The sequence below is a fragment of the Heptranchias perlo genome, chromosome 21 (assembly GCF_035084215.1).
Source record: "Heptranchias perlo isolate sHepPer1 chromosome 21, sHepPer1.hap1, whole genome shotgun sequence".
NCBI classification, from domain to species: domain Eukaryota; kingdom Metazoa; phylum Chordata; class Chondrichthyes; order Hexanchiformes; family Hexanchidae; genus Heptranchias; species Heptranchias perlo.
In genome coordinates this window covers 10,333,420-10,357,290 of record NC_090345.1, presented here as the reverse complement: position 1 = coordinate 10,357,290, position 23,871 = coordinate 10,333,420, and the positions used below count along the sequence as shown (strand labels likewise).

At 46.4% G+C, this 23,871-nt stretch overlaps 1 protein-coding gene across 4 annotated transcripts in view; it reads right to left on the bottom strand.

Annotated features, from left to right (window-relative positions):
- sema4gb (sema domain, immunoglobulin domain (Ig), transmembrane domain (TM) and short cytoplasmic domain, (semaphorin) 4Gb) overlaps nucleotides 1-23,871 on the bottom strand; it is a 164,426-nt gene that overhangs the window by 32,261 nt on the left and 108,294 nt on the right. For all 4 annotated transcript variants that reach the window (XR_010966666.1, XR_010966665.1, XM_068002086.1 and 1 more), the window contains 3 exons: nucleotides 6,068-6,212; nucleotides 4,031-4,253; nucleotides 1,222-1,337 (listed from right to left, as the gene is read on the bottom strand). Coding sequence is in view for 2 of the 4 variants with exons in the window: in XM_068002086.1 (XP_067858187.1) it covers nucleotides 1,222-1,337; nucleotides 4,031-4,253; nucleotides 6,068-6,212 (484 nt within the window). In the remaining 2 variants the exon portion in view is untranslated. The remainder of the gene's footprint in view (nucleotides 1-1,221; nucleotides 1,338-4,030; nucleotides 4,254-6,067; nucleotides 6,213-23,871) is intronic.

Here is a 23,871-nt window from a genome sequence, read left to right as displayed (position 1 = left end):
CCTTCCACTTTAATTGCAGACTAGGTTTTAATGACAATGGAAAAACAAACGCCTTGTCACAGCACTCGTGCTGAGGTGCCTGCTTCACTTGTGTTAGTCTTTTACTTTATCGAGACCATGGGGTGCCCTGAAGGCTCAGTGGTTACAGTCACTGCTTACTCAGCCGTGAGGTCTGGAAGGTTCCAAGTTCAGTCCTCACTCTGTGCTGATTTTGCCCGATCGCAGCCAAGCAGCAGCCGGGGTGTTGCAATTGGGCGAGGGAGTGGAAGGGAAATCAACAGGCATTTGCCCTTCTGATCGCTGCCCAGTGAACCCCGGCTGGAGAATGTGTGGGCAAGAGATGAGGACAGGATCCAGAGTGTCTATTGACACCACGGTGCCAGCCGACAAGTTGGAGGCAGGGTGGGGCTTACGGCAGGACTCACAACAAACAGTCTATGTTACAGCAAACAAAGTTTATTTACTCAGCAAATAGCAAAGCAAACAAGGTCTATTTACAGAGTCTATTTAAAAGGAGTGTCTACGAACTGCAGCAAACAGAACTCATGACCAAAACTACAGCAACTTCTCCCGATAAAAGCAAGGTGAATTCTCCAGCAAAATGCAGTGAGTGGAGGATAGTTACATAATACAGATTATGTGCGTAAAATCAATCCCGGTCACTTACTGCAGTGTGGTCTCCAGACCTGATTGACGGGGGAATTACCCAATCATCTCCATTCTGGCCGGGAATAGTGCTTTCACTATATGCAGCTGACAGGATCAGGCCCGGCTGATGCCCCCTATGTTCCAATAGCCAGATGCCACTCACTATCTGGACTCACACCAGAAGGATCGTCACAGGCAAGGTGTGCCTATTGCTCTCTTGAAACGTAATAGGATTCTGAACTTATCCAGTACACAGTAGAATGTTGCTATTGCAAACATATTCTTTCGTCTTTGCAGAAGCTTTATTTTAGTCAGCAGGGAAGCTCAAACCTCAAATACATTATTCCCTGATAAGCAGAATGTTATTAGTTGCCCACAAGGAGAGTAATCTTCGCTTGGGCGGTTAATTAGTAGAGCCGATCGCCCACCCATTGCAGAACCCGCCTGATTTTCATTCCCATCTCCGCCCAAGCGGTGAAGGTGGGAATTACCCCCAAGGTTTGACTGTGCTTTTTAATGGAGTCTGCCCACGTCCACTTATAGTTTCACATGGTTATAAAGTTCAGGTCGTACCTGGGTGCTGGAGAGAACCAAACTTTCCACGGGTTGGGGTTCCTTGTAGATCTGGATCTCCTCTATGATGTGCACGCTGGACCCAGTGTTCACTACTTTGTGCAGCCATCCTTCAACTTTACAACAGGAGACATTAGAGACAAACGCATATGATTCTCTTAGCACTAAACAATACCATTGGAGCAAATACGTAGCAAAGCGTGCAGATTAACAATCTTTTTTGCTATAGGTTGATCCTGAATAACAATAATACAGGTTAAGGCTACACTATTCCCCTGCACCAGTCAGTAAAATAAATCAATGCCAGCGTCAAGGGTGTCAAAGCCTTGGAGAGGGTGCAGAGGAGATTTACTAGACTGGCACCAGGGATGAGGGACTTCAGTTATGTGGAGAGACTGGAGAAACTGGGATTGTTCTCCTTGGAGCAGAGAAGGTTAAAGGGAGATTTTATGGAGGTGTTCTAAATTATGAGGGGTTTTGATAGAGTAAATAAGGATAAATTGTTTCCACTGGCAGGAGGGTCAGTAACCAGAGGACACAGATTTAAGATAATTGGCAAAAGAACCAGGGAGGAGATGAGGAGAACTTTTTTTAGCGTAGTGAGTTGTTGTGATCTGGAATACACTGCCTGAAAGGGTGGTGGAAGCAGATTCAATAGTAACTTTCAAAAGGGAATTGGATAAATACTTGAAAAGGAAAAATTTGGCCTTAACTGCTAGTTTTACACCCCTGCCAAAAATGATAATTATACCCCCCTCCCCCCACAATCTTTAAAAAAATACTTTCTTGCCCACCAGATCTTGAAGAGCTGGTAAACAAAATTGTGACAAATTTGTATTTCGCAAACTTACACTGACAACCAGGACACTGTATGAGCTTAAAAATAAAGAGCAGAGGGAGTGGGACTAATTGGAGAGCTGCTTTCATAGGGCCGGCACAGGCATGATGGGCCAAATGGCCTTCTTCTGTGCTGTATCATTCTCCAAGCATCAGCACTTGTCAAATCTTGTGATTCAATCACAGGGCGCTGACTGTCTGCTGTGTCTGCCATGACCATGCTGTCAGCTAACAAAGCAATGCTTTGCTCTCTTATCCAGAACAAAACGCTTTAGAGCATGTTCCAGGAAAGTAATGGTTATACCGGACACCTTGTATAGTTATTGCCACAGAGCTCAATGGCATAATTTGGAATAAAGAATCTAAAATGGAATTCGGTGCCTAAATGGCTCCATAGAGTTTGGTCCCAGGTTCCATCCCTGGTCTGTGTTGAGTTTGCTGGTCTAAGAACATAGGAACAGGAGTAGGCCATTCAGCCCCTCGAGCCTGCTCCACCATTCAATTAGATTATGGCAGATCTGTACCTCAACTCCATTTACCCGCCTTAGCTCCATGTCCCTTGATACCCTTACCCAACTAAAAATCCATCAATCTCAATCTTGAAAGCTCCAATTGACCCAGCATCCACAGCATTTTGGGGGAGAGAATTTTAGATTTCCACTATCCACTGTGTGAAAAAGTGCTTCCTGATTTCGCTCCTAGGTCTAATTTTGAGATTATGTCCCCTTGTTCGTGATTCCCCCACCAGATGGGACAGCACAGGAGATGCTACAATTGGCTTCAGTGCCTTTCTGCTGGCAAGAGTGAAAATCCGGCCAGATTCCTGCTCCTGATTGCTTATCCTATGAGCCCTACTGGAAAGTGCACGTGTGTGGAGACATGATCAGCTCCGACATGATGCCTGTCATGGTCGAATAGCCTGTCAATACTTGCTGTCACCGCTCACTCATGAGGAATGGCGAGTGGAATATAGCCTGGACTGTGGACATTGTGCCCCAGTGTAAGTCAGCATCTTGAGGAGGAGAGGGATAGGGGAGAGAGAGAAAGGGAGGACATCCAAAAGAAAATGGAATCACCCAGGGGTTTAAGGCCAAAGCTTAACTACAGTCAAAAAGCTGGGAGCGAGACATGGGCTAATTTTCACTGTTGGCGGGGTGGGGGAACGAGCGGTTGCGGATTGACGGTACGTTCTACATCCTGACGGATTATCCCTTCCACTGAAGTGAATAGAAAGGAAAATCGGCGGGCTGCCTAACAGACAGACGATCCCCAACTGCTAGTTTTACACCCCTGCCAAAAATGGTAATTGTACCCACCCCCCAACCTCATCTTTAAAAAAATACTTTCTTGCCCACCAGATCTTGAAGGCCTGGTAAAAAATTGTGACAAATTTGTATTTCACAAACTTACACTGACAACCAGGACACTGTATGTTGTGTCCAGGCCCAATAACAGTCGATAACTACTGAATACAGTGAAGAAAGAATTTGCATTTACTTAATGCCTTGTCATGTCTCTCGCAAATATTCTACAATGTTTCACATTCAGTGAGCTGCTCTGAAGTACACTCACTGTCGTCATGCAGGCCGTTTTTGCAGAGAGCAAGATCCCACAAACAGGAACGAGATCAACAACTGGTCAATCTGTTTTTTTTTTGGCAGTGTTGGTTGAGGGAGGAATGGCAGGACACTGGGAGAACTCCCTGCTTTTCTTCAGATAGTACAGGGGTATCCTCAACACTCGCTTAAACCTCCAGAGTAGACGAGTGGGGCCTGGGTTTAGCATCTCAACCAAAAAGCATCACCTCTAACGAGAAAATATTCTCTCAGTACTGCACTGAAGTGTTATCCTAGGCACTTGGTGTTGTTATCGTAGACGTGCACTCGAGTCCTGGAGTAAGGCTCGATCCAGAGGTCAGAGTGCTGTGGAGTTATGAAGGAAGCCGCACGGTATTTCTTTATACAACACGTACCTGTGCCAATGAACATCACATTATACTGTTTATCGTCCAGCGCTGTGATCGTGTCCACTACAATTTTTGTGTAATTCACATTTTTCTTTATAAAAACCGGACGCCCTCCCACGGGTGTGACCTCTTCATGCATCAGCGGATGCTTCTTCACAAAGTCCAGAACAATATCCGGCAGATCATGTGACGTCTTGAAGCCCCTTCTCCTGAATTCGTCTGTAATGCACTGTCAGACACAGCAGGAGACAGCACACCAAGTCAGCAAAAAGCAGTCCTCACAGTGTTATTTCTGACAATTGTCTACCCCGCCCTCCCAATACCATGACTCCTTGTTGGGGTATGGTTCCACAGAAAGAAATAATGAAAGACTTGCATTTATATAGCACCTTTCATGACCTTAGGATGTCCCAAAGTGATTTACAGCCAACGAAGTACTTCTGAAGTGTAGTCACTGTTGTAATGTAGGAAATGCTACAGCCCCAATTTGCACACAGCAAGGTCCCACAAACAGCAATGAGATAATGACCAGATCATCAGTTTTAGTGATGTTGGTTGAGGGATAAATATTGGCCAGGACACCGGGGAGAACTCCCCTGCTCTTCTTCAAAATAGTGCCATGGGATCTTTTACGTCCACCTCAGAGGGCACACAGGGCCTCAGTTTAATGTCTCATTCAAAAGACGCCACCTCCAACAGTGCAGCACTCCCTCAGTACTACAGTGGAGTGTCAGCCCGGATTTTGTGCTCAAGTCTCTGGAGTGGGTCTTAAACCCACAACCTCTGACTCAGAGGTAAGAGTGCTGCCCACTGAGTCACAGTGACACAGGTGTTATTTGTCCTCCTGTATCTCATCCAAGTGGCATTTTGGCATGTGTGAGGCTGAGTGTTAGCAGGCTATTTCATAGTGGGGAACAGGAGAGGAATCACAGTCAAGGGTGACACTGTCCTCACCCACCGTTGTTCTTATTTGATATCCACATATGTACACCTCCAGCAGGAGTAGCTGGATAGTGTTCACGAGCTTCACCCCTGGCTAATTTTCTCTTCCCTAATCCAGGAGTATTAAGACCAATTGTATCCCTTAACCCTTATCGAGATCCAGCTGAGCTCAGCATAGACTGGGGATCGAATCTGTCATATTCCCAGTTTGTATGCCTCAGTGCTCATTGGATAAACTCACTCGGGGTAGACCTTGATTTTGTGCGATAGTGTACAACCCGTTTTACATCTCTCCCCATTTTTTACTTCCATTGACTTCCCCGCTGGAAGTACCAGCTCACAGAATCCCTCCCCATGATATCAACACAAAACACGATAAGGATGCAGGGGAGAAGGAATCATGTGTAGGGAAGCCAAAAGAAGAGATTGAAATTGACGTTATTTAAGATGAGATGGTTTCATTGGGTGTATTACTTAGGAAGGATGTGAAGGCCTTAGAAAGGATGCAGAAGAGATTTACTAGAATGATTCCAGGGATGAGGGACTTTAGTTACGTGGATAGACTGGAGAAGCTGGGGTTGTTCTTCTTGGAACAGAGAAGGTTGAGAGGAGATTTGATAGAGGCATTCAAAATCATGAAGGGTCTAGACAGAGTAGATAGAGAGAAACTGTTCCCATTGGCGGAAGGGTCAAGAACCAGAGGTCATAGACTTAAGGTGATTGGCAAAAGAACCAAAGGCATCATGAGGAAAAACTTTTTTACACAGCGAGTGGTTAGGATCTGGAATGCACTGCCCGAGGGGGTGGTGGAGGCAGATGCAATCATGGCCTTCGAAAGGGAATTGGATAAGTGCTTGAATGGGAAAGGTTTGCAGGGCTACTGGGATAGAGCAGGGGAGTGGGACTAGCTGGATTGCTCTTGCAGAGAGCCGGCACGGACTCGATGGGCCGAATGGCCTCCTTCCGTGCTGTAACCACTCTATGATTCTATGTATATTGATTGATATAAACCCGTGCAACCCTCTGTTTTAAACCTAAACGTTTTCCTTTCTGAGAGCCTTAGAGCAAAAAAAAATCCTTTGAAACGTTGAACGAGCTTACCGATCCTGGGCGTGGCTCTGGAACCTTGTCCGTGTATCTTGACCACCGGTGTGGAGACTCCTGGTCTTCCTTAAACGGCCCTTCGAACGTCTTCCGAACGTCGGCGATGGTGTACTGACATACAGCGGACATTTGTACATTTTGCCTTCATTATTATCGAGAAGAGTGAGTAAATGTTAGCGACATCAGAGAGACGACGGCCTCACATAGGATATTAGCTGTCCCAACACTCCAGGTGTTTGTCTGACATTCCTCTTTGCCTTATTCTAGCGGGAGAGTTTACCTACATCGATCTGTGTGATTTAGAAGTCGTGCAATGTAGACTGCACTTCTTGAGAGTGTCACACTTTCCCCATTAAACTCTTCCAACTCACTGTGAACAATCTCACGAGCAATCTGTTTCTTTATTTTATATGGGTTAATCCTAGGGTTGCCAACCCTCCAGGATTGGCCTGGAGTCTCCAGGAATTGAAGAGTAATCTCCAGGACACTGCTGCGAGCAAAACCCGGGAGAAAAATCATAGGGGGCACTAAACAAAATTTTGGGGGGTTTTTTCATTTTCTTTGAACACTTGCATTTATTCGATATTAAAAATATTGGAGATGAGGGAGAAGGGCTGTTTCATTAACAGTCAAAATTAATCCAATTGGGTAACAAAGAGTCTGTTCCTTTTCCAATTGGCATAGGAAGGTAGTGCGCCTGGAGGATGGACCAATGGCGGGAGTGTGTGGGGGGGGGGGGGGCGGGACGGTTCGTGGCGGGAGGTCAAATGATGAAACCTCCAGGAATACACCCAACAAGAGTTGGCAACCCGAGTTAACCCATCAGCTAAAATAGTGCAGCGGGAAATGTCAGATGACTGTGATAAGAATTCATACACTGGTATCACACAGTGTCTTTTCAGGATCAATAGGCGTGTATATATTTTTAGAACTTGCCTGGAATTCTTTTTTAGCTAAGCGGCTCAGCACATTTAACAAAAGCAGTAGTTAAAGAGGTTGAATACAGGCAGCTACGTGCTAAACCACTATTTTCATTTTCGATCCTGGACAAAAAAAGTACTGACAAAACCTCCAAGCTTTTTCCACTTTTGAAATGGGAAGCATGAAGGAATGCTTGAGCTCGCTACAGAAATAGTGGCACTGATGTGTCAAACAAATCAGGGAACTCCCAGCTTGTTATACTCAGTGTAAATATTCAGAAGTGAAATCAGCGCATAGTCGATAAGAGGCTGCAGGAGTAGGTGTGAGAGACACTGCTGATTACTACAGTTCGGGCTGGTGCACTCTGATGATTCAGTGGGGGTAACTTTGACTTTGGGCGATAGTGTAAGACGGGTGATATAGATTCAACCTAAGGTTACACATCTCTTCCCCCTTTTCATTTGCACTGAAGTCAATAGAAATGTAAATCAGGAGAGATGTAAAATGGGCAGCTGAATCAATGTAGCCCCATTTTACAAAGTCAAAATCCAGTGCGTAGCCATACAGACCAGGAATGTCCCAAGTTGGATCCGTGTCCTATGGTGAGTTAGCTGATGTCAGACAGAGGTAGCGGAAGAGAAGGAAAAATCCTGATCATTAACTGGTGACCTCCCCCCACCCCCACCCCCCCGCTAGAAATGCACGTATGGGTGAGGACGGAAACGGGCACGGCTGTGATGCCCTCACGGTCAAATTGCTTGTCAACATTCACGCCAGCGTAACGGCCACTTGTCTGAGGAAGCAAAGAGCATTGTGGGCCAGTTGAGTCGTGTCCCAGAAAGGTGTTAAATGGAAGATGAGGCCAAATTGTAAGGTGAAGGAGGAAGAGTTGCAGGATATCTCAGGGCAAAAGGGGAGCGCTGGCAGCATGGAATGGGGAGGAGAGACTATCTCAGTGAGGCAGCCCGTGACAGGGATGCATCACGTCCAAAATGCTTCCACTTTCTCCAATATCTGAGGACTACCATTCCCAGATGATCAGTCACGCACACAGTGGTGACAAACATGTAACCAATCTATAATGTCTCTCTCAGAGCAGGCGTGACTGATCAAACAGGGAAACAATGCGTCCGATTCAGGTACGCGTAATCAATCTCTGAGATCCTGAAGTTTCTCATTCTCTAAAACGCTTTGTGAAATTCAATTCTCCTTTCCAGCAGAGGTAATTGTGGAACATTTGCGCTCAAGTTTCAAACCACCGCCTTCATTACTATTCTATTGTTACGAGGGAATGGGACTCGTGAACGAAAAATGAAGCTGCTGAGAAATGAAGTGGCACTCGGTGTACAAAATACCCTAAAAGCAAATTTACTCCTAATCCTTTGAGCAAGCGAGTTTAGTTCTGTGAAAGATCAGCCTTTGGGATGGGGTTTAATCCAAAAACGACCACAAGCTATCACGCAATGAGATTCACAGATCAGGGCAGGTATAATTGGAACCGTCCAGCCAATTTCTTTACTTCTATTATGAGTCATTGTCTCCACGGAGACAGATTACATTACATGCCAAAGCTGCTAAGGGGCATTTCTTTTTGCGCTTCTAGACACCTGCAGCATGTTGAGAGTAATGACGACCACAGCATTTGTGGTCTCCCAAGAATGGTATTGGAGAACCATGTCATCTTGTTGGAAAGGTAATGGCCCGGAGTCATTTGAGTCACACAAACACGTTGATACATTGAGTCTCGAATGAAAATGTTGCTTGCTCGTCTCTACAAGCTTGTAAAGCGGTTTGCTTTATTTGAACACTCTGCTAGATTTATTTATATAAAATATAGAAACCTAAGCCAACGATTCTAATCTAACTCTCCCGGCGGGGACGGGGTCGGTTTGCGTCGGAAGCCTGGTTTTATACCCCGCCCGATTTCACGCTCCGCTGCCCCGTTCCCGGCAGGCAGGTTAGGTTAAAATGGGGGCTATGGAATTTTACGGTGCAGAAGGAGGCCATTCAGCCCAATGCACCCGTGCCAGCTCTCTGAAACACCTATCCACTTAGTCCCGTGCCTCTGCCCTTTCTCCGTGTCTTTCTTTTTCAAATACGAATCGACTTCCCTTTCAAAAGCTATTGTGAATTCTGCTTTCAGCGCTGTTTCTGGTAGAGCAGTCCACATCCTAACAACCTCTGCGTTAAAAAGAAATTCTCCTAGACCCTCCTTTCATTCTTTATGTATAAAGGTAATACAAAAACATGGAGGGCAGCAAATGGTCACAGAGCAACCTTTTCAAAATGACTTCTTTCCTCTCTCATCTTCCCTCCTTTAGGGTTTGATTCATTATGGGGCACAGTTCCCCATTAGCCGCCCATCCTCCAGTACCTCATCCCAGGAGTTAATTTTTTGCGCGGGAGCTTGGGCTCTTGACTCTTGGCTGAGGTACACTTTCCAGCAGCGTGCTGTGCGAGGGTCAGAGGATCGACTCTACAGCGTCGGAGTCTACCTCTGACCGAAGCTCCCTTCCTCCGTGGCTCCCTGCTGCGAGTGCGGGATCGGTGAATTTTCCCTAGAATGTCACTGGCTATTCAACCGCGGGATGCAACACAGCCACGCCAAATCCTGCCCTAACCTAATGTTCCCATTTCAGCATTTCCCAGCCGGGGACTACTGGATAGCAATCAGGAGCTGATCCATTTTATGCCCCCCCTCCCTACTCCGCCCTCTGGGGGCATAGGGCCAAAGATAGCGGCTAGTTAAGAATAACTAACTCAGCCACAACCAGTGATCAAACCTGGGACCTTCCTATGACTTAGTTCCACATTGGACGGTGCATTTACCAATTGAGCCAGTGAGGAAGCCAAACTATTTTTTACTTACACTAAAATTACTCTTCAACAATCACCAATTGCCATTGGTAGTTACAATGCATGACTCGTAGCCAATGACTACAATGAAATTTCATTTCGTTCCAACACTTCACCCCAATTATCAACAAAGTGCACATCAAATAACATGATTTGATTGTTGCGTTACCCCTTTGGGCTGCAATCATATGCCTGACTAACCAGATTTTAGTTCACATTATATATAACTGCAATGCTTCATCCGTCAGGCATAATCTCGCTCCCTCTGGTTAAAAAGCAGACAGAAAACATAATGAAGGTATTATTATTCACTGGAGTCTTCAAGTTCAATTCAAAAGGACAGTCCCTGGTTGAGTCTCTCCATAGGATTCCATTTTGAGCTTGAGTTTAACAAGTACTGGCAACAGTTCAACTCTGATGGATTTGTTCATCCAGCTGCACAATATAGGTAGCTGTGTAGCATCACAGTTACATGTGGCTACACTGACACTCCAAAACTTTCTCCATTCATTTATTAAACATGACATTGATGGAATGACAGCTGACAGACTTGCTGTGGAAACCGTAGCACAAGTGGAATAAAAGAAAGACTGGCATTTATATAGCTCCCTTCACGACCACAGTCTCAAAACGCTTTACAGCCAATGAAGTACTTCTGAAGTGTGGTCACTGTTGTAATGTAGGAAACGCGGCAGCCAATTTGCGCACAGCAAGATCCCACAAACAGCAATGAGATAATGACCAGATAATCTGTTTATAGGTGTTGGTCGAGGGATAAATGCCCTGCTCATCTTCTAAATAGTGCCATGGGATCTTTTACGTCCAACTGAGAGGGCAGAAGGGGACTCAGTTTAACGTCTCATCCGAAAGACAGCAGCCCCAACTGTACAGCAGTCCCTCAGTACTGCACTGGGCATGTCAGCCTGGATTTCATGCTCAAGCCTCTGGACTGGGACTTGAACCCGTAACCTTCTGACTCAGAGACGAGAGTGCTACCAACTGAGCCACAGCTGATACAAAAGGCTTAAAGGGTAGAATTTGCCTACCATAACATTCTTCTCTCCTGTTGATGTACGGGTTCAAAGGCACTGAGCTCTCTCTCAGACCATGCCCATGCAGCACCGGTTATTCCATGTCATCGCCAGGATCTTAACTGAGCTTGGGCGTCGCAGTGATTGGATTCTTGATTCATCTCATCCTCTCTCCTACGCCTTGCAACCTTGGTATTGCTCTGCACTATAACCTTGGCCATTCCCCATGGAATCTCAACAAATTAAATGGCCATCACTACTGACAGCTAAGTGATACTTCACGGGTAGGAATTATCCCTACTTTGCTATTCATGGCCAGAGAACAAAAATAAGTAACCACGTGGAGAACTGACTTGCTGACATACGATTACTGCACAGTGAGGACATCAGAGAATTTGCATCAAGTCGCTGTCAAATGTCAAAATTATTCAAGCATTCGCTTACAGTCATTAGAGACTGGAAAAAAATCCCTGCTTTGATGATCTTTGGTTTTACTCTACCGGTGTGATCTTCCTTTGTTTTTTTAATATAAACCCGATTCTTTCACTAACTGGAAATAATTTTTTTTATAAAACTGCAAAGAGGAAAGTTGTGTACACGTGATCCGGCTTACGCAAACAATAAAGTCCACTGAATGGGTCACAAGATTTTCACAAATAAGTTTCAATTTAACGATGCAATAAATCTCTCACCAATCGTCAAGCTCTACGAAGGTCAGTGAATAAAGAACTGCATTTGCATCTTCAAAAGGACACAAGATACATACAGAGGCGATCATTTGGCTCATCCTAGTTCATCCATTCAGAAAGAAATTATTGTTCCCCACCCCCCCATCCCCTTTCTCCCCACAGCCGTTGCTCAGTTTGCAGCACTTTTTTTAAATTCGTTCATGGGATGTGGGCGTCGCTGGTCAGGCCGGCATTTATTGCCCATCCCTCATTGCCCTTGAGAAGGTGGTGGTGAGCCGCCTTCATGAACCGCTGCAGTCCGTGTGGTGAAGGTTCTCCCACAGTGCTGTTAGGAAGGGAGTTCCAGGATTTTGGCACAGCGACGATGAAGGAACGGCGATATATTTCCAAGTCGGGATGGTGTGTGACTTGGAGGGGAACGTGCAGGTGGTGTTATTCCCATGTGCCTGCTGCTCTTGTCCTTCTAGGTGGTAGAGGTCGCGGGTTTGGGAGGTGCTGTCGAAGAAGCCTTGGCGAGTTGCTGCAGTGCATCCTGTGGATGGTACACACTGCAGCCACTGTGCGCCGGTGGTGAAGGGAGTGAATGTTTAGGGTGGTGGATGGGGTGCCAATCAAGCGGGCTGCTTTGTCCTGGATGGTGTCGAGCTTCTTGAGTGTTGTTGCAGCTGCACTCATCCAAGCAAGTGGAGAGTATTCCATCACACTCCTGACTTGTGCCTCGTCTCTGAGTCAGAAGGTTGTGGATTCAAGCCCCACTCCAGAGACTTGAGCACAAAATCTAGGCTGACACTCCAATGCCAGTACTGAGGGAGTGCTGCACTGTCAGAGGTGGCGTCTTTTGAATGAGACATTAAACTGAGGGCCCGCCTGCCCTCTCAGGTGGACATAAAAGATCCCATGGCACTATTTTGAAGTAGAGCAGGGGAGTTATTCCCGGTGCCCTAGCCAATATTTATTCCTCAACCAACATCACTAAGACAGATTATCTGGTCGTTATCACATTGCTGTTTGTGGGATCTTGCTGTGTGCAAATTGGCTGTCGTGTTTCCTACATTACAACAGTGGCTACACTTCAAAAAGTACATCATTGGCTGCAAAGCACTTTGGGACGTCCTGAGGTTGTGAAAGGCACTATATAAATGCAAGTTCTTTCTTTCTTTCAAACGAGCAATTCATTGAACAAAACTTAAACCAAATTTGGTAGTGAGATGATCCAAAGCACGGGTTGGAGAGTTGACTTATAAGCACTTTCCTCCCTCGCTGCTGCTCCAAACATTGGCTTGGGGTCGAAGAGGTGAACACCTCAATGTAATAATCCATTCTACTTACTGATCACTCCTTCCATGAAGAGGAACTTTCAATTCTAAATTTGTCTTTCACTAGTTTGGGCATGAGTCCCCCCTGTCCTGTCATGGCTTGATCTGAAGTTGCTTTTGAGATTTACTTTAAATACACCATTTATTATTTTACGTACTTCTACGAACTCCATTCTCAGCTACCTTTCAAGGTTGAAGAGCCCAATTTACTTAGCCTTCTGACACTAGCGATTAACCCCATGGCTGTTCTCTACTTTCATGTCTTTTAAATTGTTATTGAAAGCATTTGTATTGTATACCCCTATATCAGGAATAATTCCTGAATAGAGATAAAAAGAAAATCCTCGGGCACGAAATCTGAAATAAAAACAGAAACAGCTGGAAACACACAGCGGGGCGGTCAGCATCAGAAAGAGGGAGATAGGTTCACATTCTGGGTGGAGACCCTTTGTCAAAATTGATTCTGAAGAAGACCCAGCACCAGTTCTGATTCAAGGTCCCACCCGAAATGTTAACCCGTCTTTTTCTTTCAGGTGCTGACAAGTCTGCCATGTGCTCCCATGAATTTTTTTTTTTATTTTACGTTTTGTTTTCCCCGTCCCTGTTGTAAACCAAATGAGACAATCTGACTTACTGAGAATCCTCGTTGAGATGCTGCATTAGCCGCATATTTCTGATATGAGCTGGTACCTCTTTAGTGTCCAGTTCAAAAGGCCGACTGGGTGTTGCGAGAATGATGTTCTTTTCTCCCTCCACTGTCCTCCCCCCATCTCTCATGAAGATGCTGATTCTTGCTGAGATATGGTTGCACTGGGTGCTGACAGTCCTGGGATCCTCACACAAGTGGCCACTCTTCAAGTGTGAGCTTGGACAGTGAGTGCGAGTGAGATTGGACAGTGAGTGCGAGTGAGATTGGACAGTGAGTGCGAGTGAGATTGGACAGTGAGTGCCAGTGAGATTGGACAGTGAGTGCCAGTGAGATTGGACAGTGAGTGCGAGTGAGATTGGACAGTGAGTGCGAGTGAGATTGGACAGTGAGTGCGAGTGAGATTGGACAGTGAGTGCGAGTGAGATTGGACAGTGAGAGTCGGTGAGATTGGACAGTGAGAGTCGGTGAGATTGGACAGTGAGAGTCGGTGAGATTGGACAGTGAGAGTCGGTGAGATTGGACAGTGAGAGTCGGTGAGATTGGACAGTGAGAGTCGGTGAGATTGGACAGTGAGAGTCGGTGAGATTGGACAGTGAGTGTAGGTGAGATTTGACAGTGAGTGTCGGTGAGATTGGACAGTGGGAGTGAGTGAGATTGGACAGTGAGAGTCGGTGAGATTGGACAGTGAGAGTCGGTGAGATTGGACAGTGAGAGTCGGTGAGATTGGACAGTGAGTATCGGTGAGATTGGACAGTGAGAGTGAGTGAGATTGGACAGTGAGAGTCGGTGAGATTGGACAGTGAGTATCGGTGAGATTGGACAGTGAGAGTCGGTGAGATTGGACAGTGAGTATCGGTGAGATTGGACAGTGAGAGTCGGTGAGATTGGACAATGAGAGTCGGTGAGATTGGACAGTGAGTATCGGTGAGATTGGACAGTGAGAGTGAGTGAGATTGGACAGTGAGAGTCGGTGAGATTGGACAGTGAGTATCGGTGAGATTGGACAGTGAGAGTGAGTGAGATTGGACAGTGAGAGTCGGTGAGATTGGACAGTGAGAGTCGGTGAGATTGGACAGTGAGAGTCGGTGAGATTGGACAGTGAGAGTCGGTGAGATTGGACAGTGAGTATCGGTGAGATTGGACAGTGAGAGTGAGTGAGATTGGACAGTGAGAGTCGGTGAGATTGGACAGTGAGAGTCGGTGAGATTGGACAGTGAGAGTCGGTGAGATTGGACAGTGAGTATCGGTGAGATTGGACAGTGAGAGTCGGTGAGATTGGACAATGAGAGTCGGTGAGATTGGACAGTGAGAGTCGGTGAGATTGGACAGTGAGTGTCGGTGAGATTGGACAGTGAGTGTAGGTGAGATTGGACAGTGAGTGTCGGTGAGATTGGACAGTGAGAGTCGGTGAGATTGGACAGTGAGTGTAGGTGAGATTGGACAGTGAGTGTCGGTGAGATTGGACAGTGAGAGTCGGTGAGATTGGACAGTGAGTGTCGGTGAGATTGGACAGTGAGAGTCGGTGAGATTGGACAGTGAGAGTCGGTGAGATTGGACAGTGAGAGTCGGTGAGATTGGACAGTGAGAGTGAGTGAGATTGGACAGTGAGAGTGAGTGAGATTGGACAGTGAGAGTGAGTGAGATTGGACAGTGAGAGTCGGTGAGATTGGACAGTGAGAGTCGGTGAGATTGGACAGTGAGAATCGGTGAGATTGGACAGTGAGAGTCGGTGAGATTGGACAGTGAGAGTCGGTGAGATTGGACAGTGAGAGTGAGTGAGATTGGACAGTGAGAGTCGGTGAGATTGGACAGTGAGAGTCGGTGAGATTGGACAGTGAGTGTCGGTGAGATTGGACAGTGAGAGTCGGTGAGATTGGACAGTGAGAGTCGGTGAGATTGGACAGTGAGAGTCGGTGAGATTGGACAGTGAGAGTCGGTGAGATTGGACAGTGAGAGTCGGTGAGATTGGACAGTGAGAGTCGGTGAGATTGGACAGTGAGAGTCGGCGAGATTGGACAGTGAGTGTAGGTGAGATTGGACAGTGAGAGTCGGTGAGATTGGACAGTGAGAGTGAGTGAGATTGGACAGTGAGTGTCGGTGAGATTGGACAGTGAGAGTGAGTGAGATTGGACAGTGAGTGTAGGTGAGATTGGACAGTGAGTGTCGGTGAGATTGGACAGTGAGAGTCGGTGAGATTGGACAGTGAGAGTCGGTGAGATTGGACAGTGAGAGTCGGTGAGATTGGACAGTGAGAGTCGGTGAGATTGGACAGTGAGTGTCGGTGAGATTGGACAGTGAGAGTGAGTGAGATTGGACAGTGAGAGTCGGTGAGATTGGACAGTGAGAGTCGGTGAGATTGGACAGTGAGTGTCGGTGAGATTGGACAGTGAGAATCGGTGAGATTGGACAGTGAGAGTCGGTGAGATTGGACAGTGAGAGTGAGTGAGATTGGACAGTGAGTGTCGGTGAGATTGGACAGTGAGAGTGAGTGAGATTGGACAGTGAGTGTAGGTGAGATTGGACAGTGAGTGTCGGTGAGATTGGACAGTGAGAGTCGGTGAGATTGGACAGTGAGAGTCGGTGAGATTGGACAGTGAGAGTCGGTGAGATTGGACAGTGAGAGTCGGTGAGATTGGACAGTGAGTGTCGGTGAGATTGGACAGTGAGAGTGAGTGAGATTGGACAGTGAGAGTCGGTGAGATTGGACAGTGAGAGTCGGTGAGATTGGACAGTGAGTGTCGGTGAGATTGGACAGTGAGAGTCGGTGAGATTGGACAGTGAGAGTCGGTGAGATTGGACAGTGAGAGTCGGTGAGATTGGACAGTGAGAGTCGGTGAGATTGGACAGTGAGAGTCGGTGAGATTGGACAGTGAGAGTCGGTGAGATTGGACAGTGAGAGTCGGCGAGATTGGACAGTGAGTGTAGGTGAGATTGGACAGTGAGAGTCGGTGAGATTGGACAGTGAGAGTGAGTGAGATTGGACAGTGAGTGTCGGTGAGATTGGACAGTGAGAGTGAGTGAGATTGGACAGTGAGTGTAGGTGAGATTGGACAGTGAGTGTCGGTGAGATTGGACAGTGAGAGTCGGTGAGATTGGACAGTGAGAGTCGGTGAGATTGGACAGTGAGAGTCGGTGAGATTGGACAGTGAGTGTCGGTGAGATTGGACAGTGAGAGTCGGTGAGATTGGACAGTGAGAGTCGGTGAGATTGGACAGTGAGAGTCGGTGAGATTGGACAGTGAGTGTCGGTGAGATTGGACAGTGAGTGTTGGTGAGATTGGACAGTGAGAGTCGGTGAGATTGGACAGTGAGAGTCGGTGAGATTGGACAGTGAGTGTTGGTGAGATTGGACAGTGAGAGTCGGCGAGATTGGACAGTGAGAGTCGGTGAGATTGGACAGTGAGAGTCGGTGAGATTGGACAATGAGAGTGAGTGAGATTGGACAGTGAGTGTAGGTGAGATTGGACAGTGAGAGTCGGTGAGATTGGACAGTGAGAGTCGGTGAGATTGGACAGTGAGAGTCGGTGAGATTGGACAGTGAGAGTCGGTGAGATTGGACAGTGAGAGTCGGTGAGATTGGACAGTGAGAGTCGGCGAGATTGGACAGTGAGAGTCGGTGAGATTGGACAGTGAGAGTGAGTGAGATTGGACAGTGAGTGTCGGTGAGATTGGACAGTGAGAGTGAGTGAGATTGGACAGTGAGTGTAGGTGAGATTGGACAGTGAGTGTCGGTGAGATTGGACAGTGAGAGTCGGTGAGATTGGACAGTGAGAGTCGGTGAGATTGGACAGTGAGAGTCGGTGAGATTGGACAGTGAGAGTCGGTGAGATTGGACAGTGAGAGTCGGTGAGATTGGACAGTGAGAGTCGGCGAGATTGGACAGTGAGTGTCGGTGAGATTGGACAGTGAGAGTCGGTGAGATTGGACAGTGAGTGTCGGTGAGATTGGACAGTGAGAGTCGGCGAGATTGGACAGTGAGTGTAGGTGAGATTGGACAGTGAGAGTCGGTGAGATTGGACAGTGAGAGTCGGTGAGATTGGACAGTGAGAGTCGGTGAGATTGGACAGTGAGTGTTGGTGAGATTGGACAGTGAGAGTCGGCGAGATTGGACAGTGAGAGTCGGTGAGATTGGACAGTGAGAGTCGGTGAGATTGGACAATGAGAGTGAGTGAGATTGGACAGTGAGAGTCGGTGAGATTGGACAGTGAGAGTCGGTGAGATTGGACAGTGAGAGTCGGTGAGATTGGACAGTGAGAGTCGGTGAGATTGGACAGTGAGAGTCGGTGAGATTGGACAATGAGAGTGAGTGAGATTGGACAGTGAGTGTAGGTGAGATTGGACAGTGAGTGTCGGTGAGATTGGACAGTGAGAGTCGGTGAGATTGGACAGTGAGAGTCGGTGAGATTGGACAGTGAGAGTCGGTGAGATTGGACAGTGAGAGTTGGTGAGATTGGACAGTGAGTGTCGGTGAGATTGGACAATGAGAGTTGGTGAGATTGGACAGTGAGAGTCGGTGAGATTGGACAGTGAGTGTCGGTGAGATTGGACAGTGAGTGTCGGTGAGATTGGACAGTGAGAGTCGGTGAGATTGGACAGTGAGAGTCGGTGAGATTGGACAATGAGAGTGAGTGAGATTGGACAGTGAGTGTAGGTGAGATTGGACAGTGAGTGTCGGTGAGATTGGACAGTGAGAGTCGGTGAGATTGGACAGTGAGAGTCGGTGAGATTGGACAGTGAGAGTCGGTGAGATTGGACAGTGAGAGTCGGTGAGATTGGACAATGAGAGTGAGTGAGATTGGACAGTGAGTGTAGGTGAGATTGGACAGTGAGTGTCGGTGAGATTGGACAGTGAGAGTCGGTGAGATTGGACAGTGAGAGTCGGTGAGATTGGACAGTGAGAGTCGGTGAGATTGGACAGTGAGAGTTGGTGAGATTGGACAGTGAGTGTCGGTGAGATTGGACAATGAGAGTTGGTGAGATTGGACAGTGAGAGTGGACAGTGAGAGTCGGTGAGATTGGACAATGAGAGTTGGTGAGATTGGACAGTGAGAGTGAGTGAGATTGGACAGTGAGAGTCGGTGAGATTGGACAGTGAGAGTCGGTGAGATTGGACAGTGAGAGTCGGTGAGATTGGACAGTGAGAGTCGGTGAGATTGGACAGTGAGAGTCGGTGAGATTGGACAGTGAGAGTCGGTGAGATTGGACAGTGAGAGTGAGTGAGATTGGACAGTGAGAGTGAGTGAGATTGGACAGTGAGAGTCGGTGAGATTGGACAGTGAGAGTCGGTGAGATTGGACAGTGAGAGTCGGTGAGATTGGACAGTGAGAGTCGGTGAGATTGGACAGTGAGAGTCGGTGAGATTGGACAGTGAGAGTCGGTGAGATTGGACAGTGAGTGTCGGTGAGATTGGACAGTGAGAGTCGGTGAGATTGGACAGTGAGAGTCGGTGAGATTGGACAGTGAGAGTCGGTGAGATTGGACAATGAGAGTGAGTGAGATTGGACAGTGAGTGTAGGTGAGATTGGACAGTGAGTGTCGGTGAGATTGGACAGTGAGAGTCGGTGAGATTGGACAGTGAGAGTCGGTGAGATTGGACAGTGAGAGTCGGTGAGATTGGACAGTGAGAGTTGGTGAGATTGGACAGTGAGTGTCGGTGAGATTGGACAATGAGAGTTGGTGAGATTGGACAGTGAGAGTGGACAGTGAGAGTCGGTGAGATTGGACAATGAGAGTTGGTGAGATTGGACAGTGAGAGTGAGTGAGATTGGACAGTGAGAGTCGGTGAGATTGGACAGTGAGAGTCGGTGAGATTGGACAGTGAGAGTCGGTGAGATTGGACAGTGAGAGTCGGTGAGATTGGACAGTGAGAGTCGGTGAGATTGGACAGTGAGAGTCGGTGAGATTGGACAGTGAGAGTGAGTGAGATTGGACAGTGAGAGTGAGTGAGATTGGACAGTGAGAGTCGGTGAGATTGGACAGTGAGAGTCGGTGAGATTGGACAGTGAGAGTCGGTGAGATTGGACAGTGAGAGTCGGTGAGATTGGACAGTGAGAGTCGGTGAGATTGGACAGTGAGAGTCGGTGAGATTGGACAGTGAGTGTCGGTGAGATTGGACAGTGAGAGTCGGTGAGATTGGACAGTGAGAGTCGGTGAGATTGGACAGTGAGAGTCGGTGAGATTGGACAGTGAGTGTCGGTGAGATTGGACAGTGAGAGTGAGTGAGATTGGACAGTGAGAGTCGGTGAGATTGGACAGTGAGAGTCGGTGAGATTGGACAGTGAGTGTCGGTGAGATTGGACAGTGAGAGTCGGTGAGATTGGACAATGAGAGTTGGTGAGATTGGACAGTGAGAGTGGACAGTGAGAGTCGGTGAGATTGGACAGTGAGAGTTGGTGAGATTGGACAGTGAGAGTTGGTGAGATTGGACAGTGATGTTACAGAGAACATCACAGTCGAACCTGATTCTGTCCTTGTCAAACATCCACATGTGCTTACCTCCTCGCAGGGGTCACTGGACGGTGATCAGGAGAGGGATTTCATTCTTGTTTTTCATCTGCTTCTCTCGGGGCTGTTGCAGCCATTTGCAGCATCGCTATTACAACTCAATGCAGACCAGGAATCAACCCTGGGGTCATCCTCTCTTATCACACTCACCAATCTACTGAGCGTAAGGGAAGTTGACTCTTTATTTTAATAAAAAACATGCTCAGCCATGGATGAGTTTCTCTTCCCGATCCCTATAACGGTGCTTTTATTGTGCGTAAGCCAAGTAATGATTGAATGTTCCTCTAACCAGGGAAGTATAATCCATCCCTGAACTAGAGTTGCCAACTCTGTTGGACGTATTCCTGGAGGTTATGTCACATGTCCTCCTGCCTCCAAGCCCCGCCCAGTCAAACAGCCTTTCTTCCCCTCATCTCTAATATTTTTTTATAACTAATAAACAAGGTTTTCAAAGAAACTGAAAGTAAACACACAATTCTTTTAATTCCTTTATGATTTTTTCTCCTGGGTTTGCTCGCAGCAGTGTCCAGGAGATTAATCTTTAATTCCTGGAGACTCCAGGATAATCCTGGAGGGTTGGCAACCCTACCCTGAATAGTGTCGTCTTATTATCTCCACAAAGCACTGACAGGGCACAGGACTGCCAGCAGCTATCAGACTAGCTGGACGTTACATCAGAAATTTTCGGAATCATCTTTAGGCCGAAATACTCTCGGGAGCTACAAGAATGCACGTTCTTAATCACTTTCACCGTCTCTCCTCGATGACATTCGGTCAAATGACTCAGGGCATGTTGGGAAATGTTCCAGGGATGATCTTAATTCCTTCCAATGAAACCACAAGCAAGCTAAGGTCATGCGAATACATTCTAAAAACCATAACAATCAAACCACAGCTGTAAATGCAGGAACATTCTCTGAACACAAAGTCTTAACAGATACTTTTTGGAGTGGTGAGGGGTGAGGGAGGGCTTGATATGATAAAATAGTTGGGATTTTTCACTTCCAAAAGGGACAGAGACATAAAAACATGGTTTCCAGCAACATTTCTTTTTAAAAGTGAAACAAGAATCTGCCGAGGGGAAGAGAATTATTAAACGGGCTAAAACACGTTACAAACTGTTTTCTGTTTAACTTTATTGAAGTGACTGTGGCAAATGCATGGATTGAGGTTTGGTTTTGCTGACTTTCAACTGTCTTGTGACTCAAGATCAATAAATTCTACTGGGCCTTTTGTTTACAGTATTCCTAGTTACTGGATCAGGAGAGGGTAGCAGCATTTTGTAAGCCGTTCATGCTTTCCTGGATCTTGGCCTAAATATCTGGCAAACCAGTCATGTTAACAATGTCTTGTTTTTTAAGAACATAAGAAATAGGAGCAGGAGTCGGTCATACGGCCCCTCAAATCTGTTCCGGCATTCAATAAGATCATGGCTGATCTTCTACCTCAACTCCACTTTCCTGCCCTATCCTTGGTTCCCTTAGAGTCCAAAAATCTATCAATCTCAATCTTGAATATACTCAATGACTCAGCATCCACAGCCCTCAGGGGTAGAGGATTCCAAAGATTCACAACCCTCTGAGTGAAAATTTCTTTCCTCATCTCGGTCCTAAATGGCCGACCCTCCTATCTTGAGACTATGATCCCTAGTTCTAGACTCTCCAGTCAGGGGAAACAGCCTCTCAGCATCTACTCTGTCAAGCCCTCTAAGAATTTTATACATTTCAATAAGATCACCTCTCATTCTTCTAAACTCCAGAGAATACAGGCCCATTTTACTCAATCTCTCCTCATAGGACAACCCTCTCATCCCAGGAATCAATCTAGTGAATTTTCGTTGCACCCCTTCTAGGCAAGTATATCCTTCCTTAGGTAAGGAGACCAAAACTGTACACAATACTCCAGGTGTTGTCTCACCAGAACCCTATATAATTGCAGCAAAACCTCCTTACTCTTATACACCAACTCCCTTGCAATAAAGGCTAACATACTATTTGCCTTCCTAATTGCTTGCTGTACCTGCATGTTAACTTTCTGTGATTCGTGTACAAGGACACCCAAATCCCTCTGAATACCAACATTTCTTAGTCTCTCACCTTTTAAAAAATTTCTGCTTTTCTATTCTTCTTTAAAATTCTTATTTGATTCTAAAATCTCACAAAAAAGATGGGAGGACTGAGTGGTGCAATGGATTTGCACCATATTTGTTTACCTCTGAGATTTGGGTTCAAATCTAGCCCAGACTGATGGGATGAAGACCTCCTTTGTCTGCTGGATGTCAGAGCCCTGTGCTTCTGGGCAGTCTCAGTCTCAACCCATCTCCTAGCGAGCATGAGCACACAGCATAAAACTGGCAGTAAGTTAGCAGTGTCACTCAGAGAGGCCACAAGGATGGTTGGTGCAAAAGTTGGAAAAATGCATACTGGTATAGTAGATGGGTACTCTTTTGAGGCTTAGGCTAAGGCATATTTTGGGGGGGGAAGAGTAGAGAGAGTTTTATTCTGCATCTAACCTGATCTGGAAATACTGACACTGGATGCCTGAAATAGAAGTGATTCATTCTCCCGTGCTAGCATCCCTCACCTTAACGAGCAGTAAAAAAATATACAATAAGAAGAAAATGTGAATCGCAGGAGCACTGCAGCTTAAAGGTGCAACAGTCAGACAATGCTTGGTTTACACATGGTTTGGGAGAACTCTTTTAACACAAGCACTGCACTCTGCCTAGTCTTCCTCTTTATCAGATGTGAGAAGTGACAGTCAGTTAAGAAGGATACAACCTTTAATAGTCTAAAGAATGAGGAATTGCAAGGTCTTCAAGGGGCAGAGGTGAGGGGCACGAGGCACGTTCTGCCTTTTATCATCTCTCTGGGAATTGTGTCCATACAGGGGGAGAGCAGGGTGAAAATGTGACGGCATACAGTGGATAAGGGGTAGCTTTACCAAAATGCATGGAGACTATTTTCAATCTCGCTTAGCCGGTGCAGCAGTGTTGCTGGTACAGCAGGAAATCTGTACATATGGTGATTTGTGCAGGTGCGTCCATATTTCCCAGGAAATCTGTAATCGCTTGTACAAATTGCCAGGGTTTAGAGAAATTAACCATAAATATGTGCGGGTTTCTACACATCTACCGTATGCTTCCTGTCAAACTAGCTCCGAGTGTGGAAACTTTAGGTGAATTTGAACTGTTAGCTCCCTCTTTTATTTGAATGAAGGTTGCTGTATTTGAGGTCTGAATTATTATTTTGTGGGGGAGAGGGATTTAAAATGTATGCGTTCAGGAGGGGATCGAAAAGTATACAACAGGCGACAAGGGTTGGTGGTCAAAGAGTCACGTTTGTCAGTGAATATACTTCATACATGGCTGCCTTCTGTATGTTGTTTCCTCATAAAAGCCTTGCATGGAAATAGGTCTGTAAAAGTGACTATACTTCAAAAGTATTTCATTGGCTATAAAGCACTTTGGGATGTCTTGAGATCATGAAAGGTATTTTATAAATACAAGTTTCTTTTTGTTGTTTTCATTCTTTCTCTCCTTCCCTCTCCCTTTCTTATCGTCAGATCTTACATTACAACTGTGACTACACTTCAAAAGTACTTAATTTGCTGTAAAGAGCTTTGGGACGTCCTGAGGTTGTGAAAGGCGCGATATAAATACAAATTCATTCTTTCTTTGAAAGTGTCGTTCTGTTTCAACCTGAGATGGAGGTGGACACTACACTTTTAGCCGTCCGGCTAGCACTGAACAGAGAACTTCCCATTTGAGCTGAGCCAAGTCATAATAAACCTGGCCGGACTGCTAAAAGTGTAGTGTCCACCTCCATCTCAGGTTG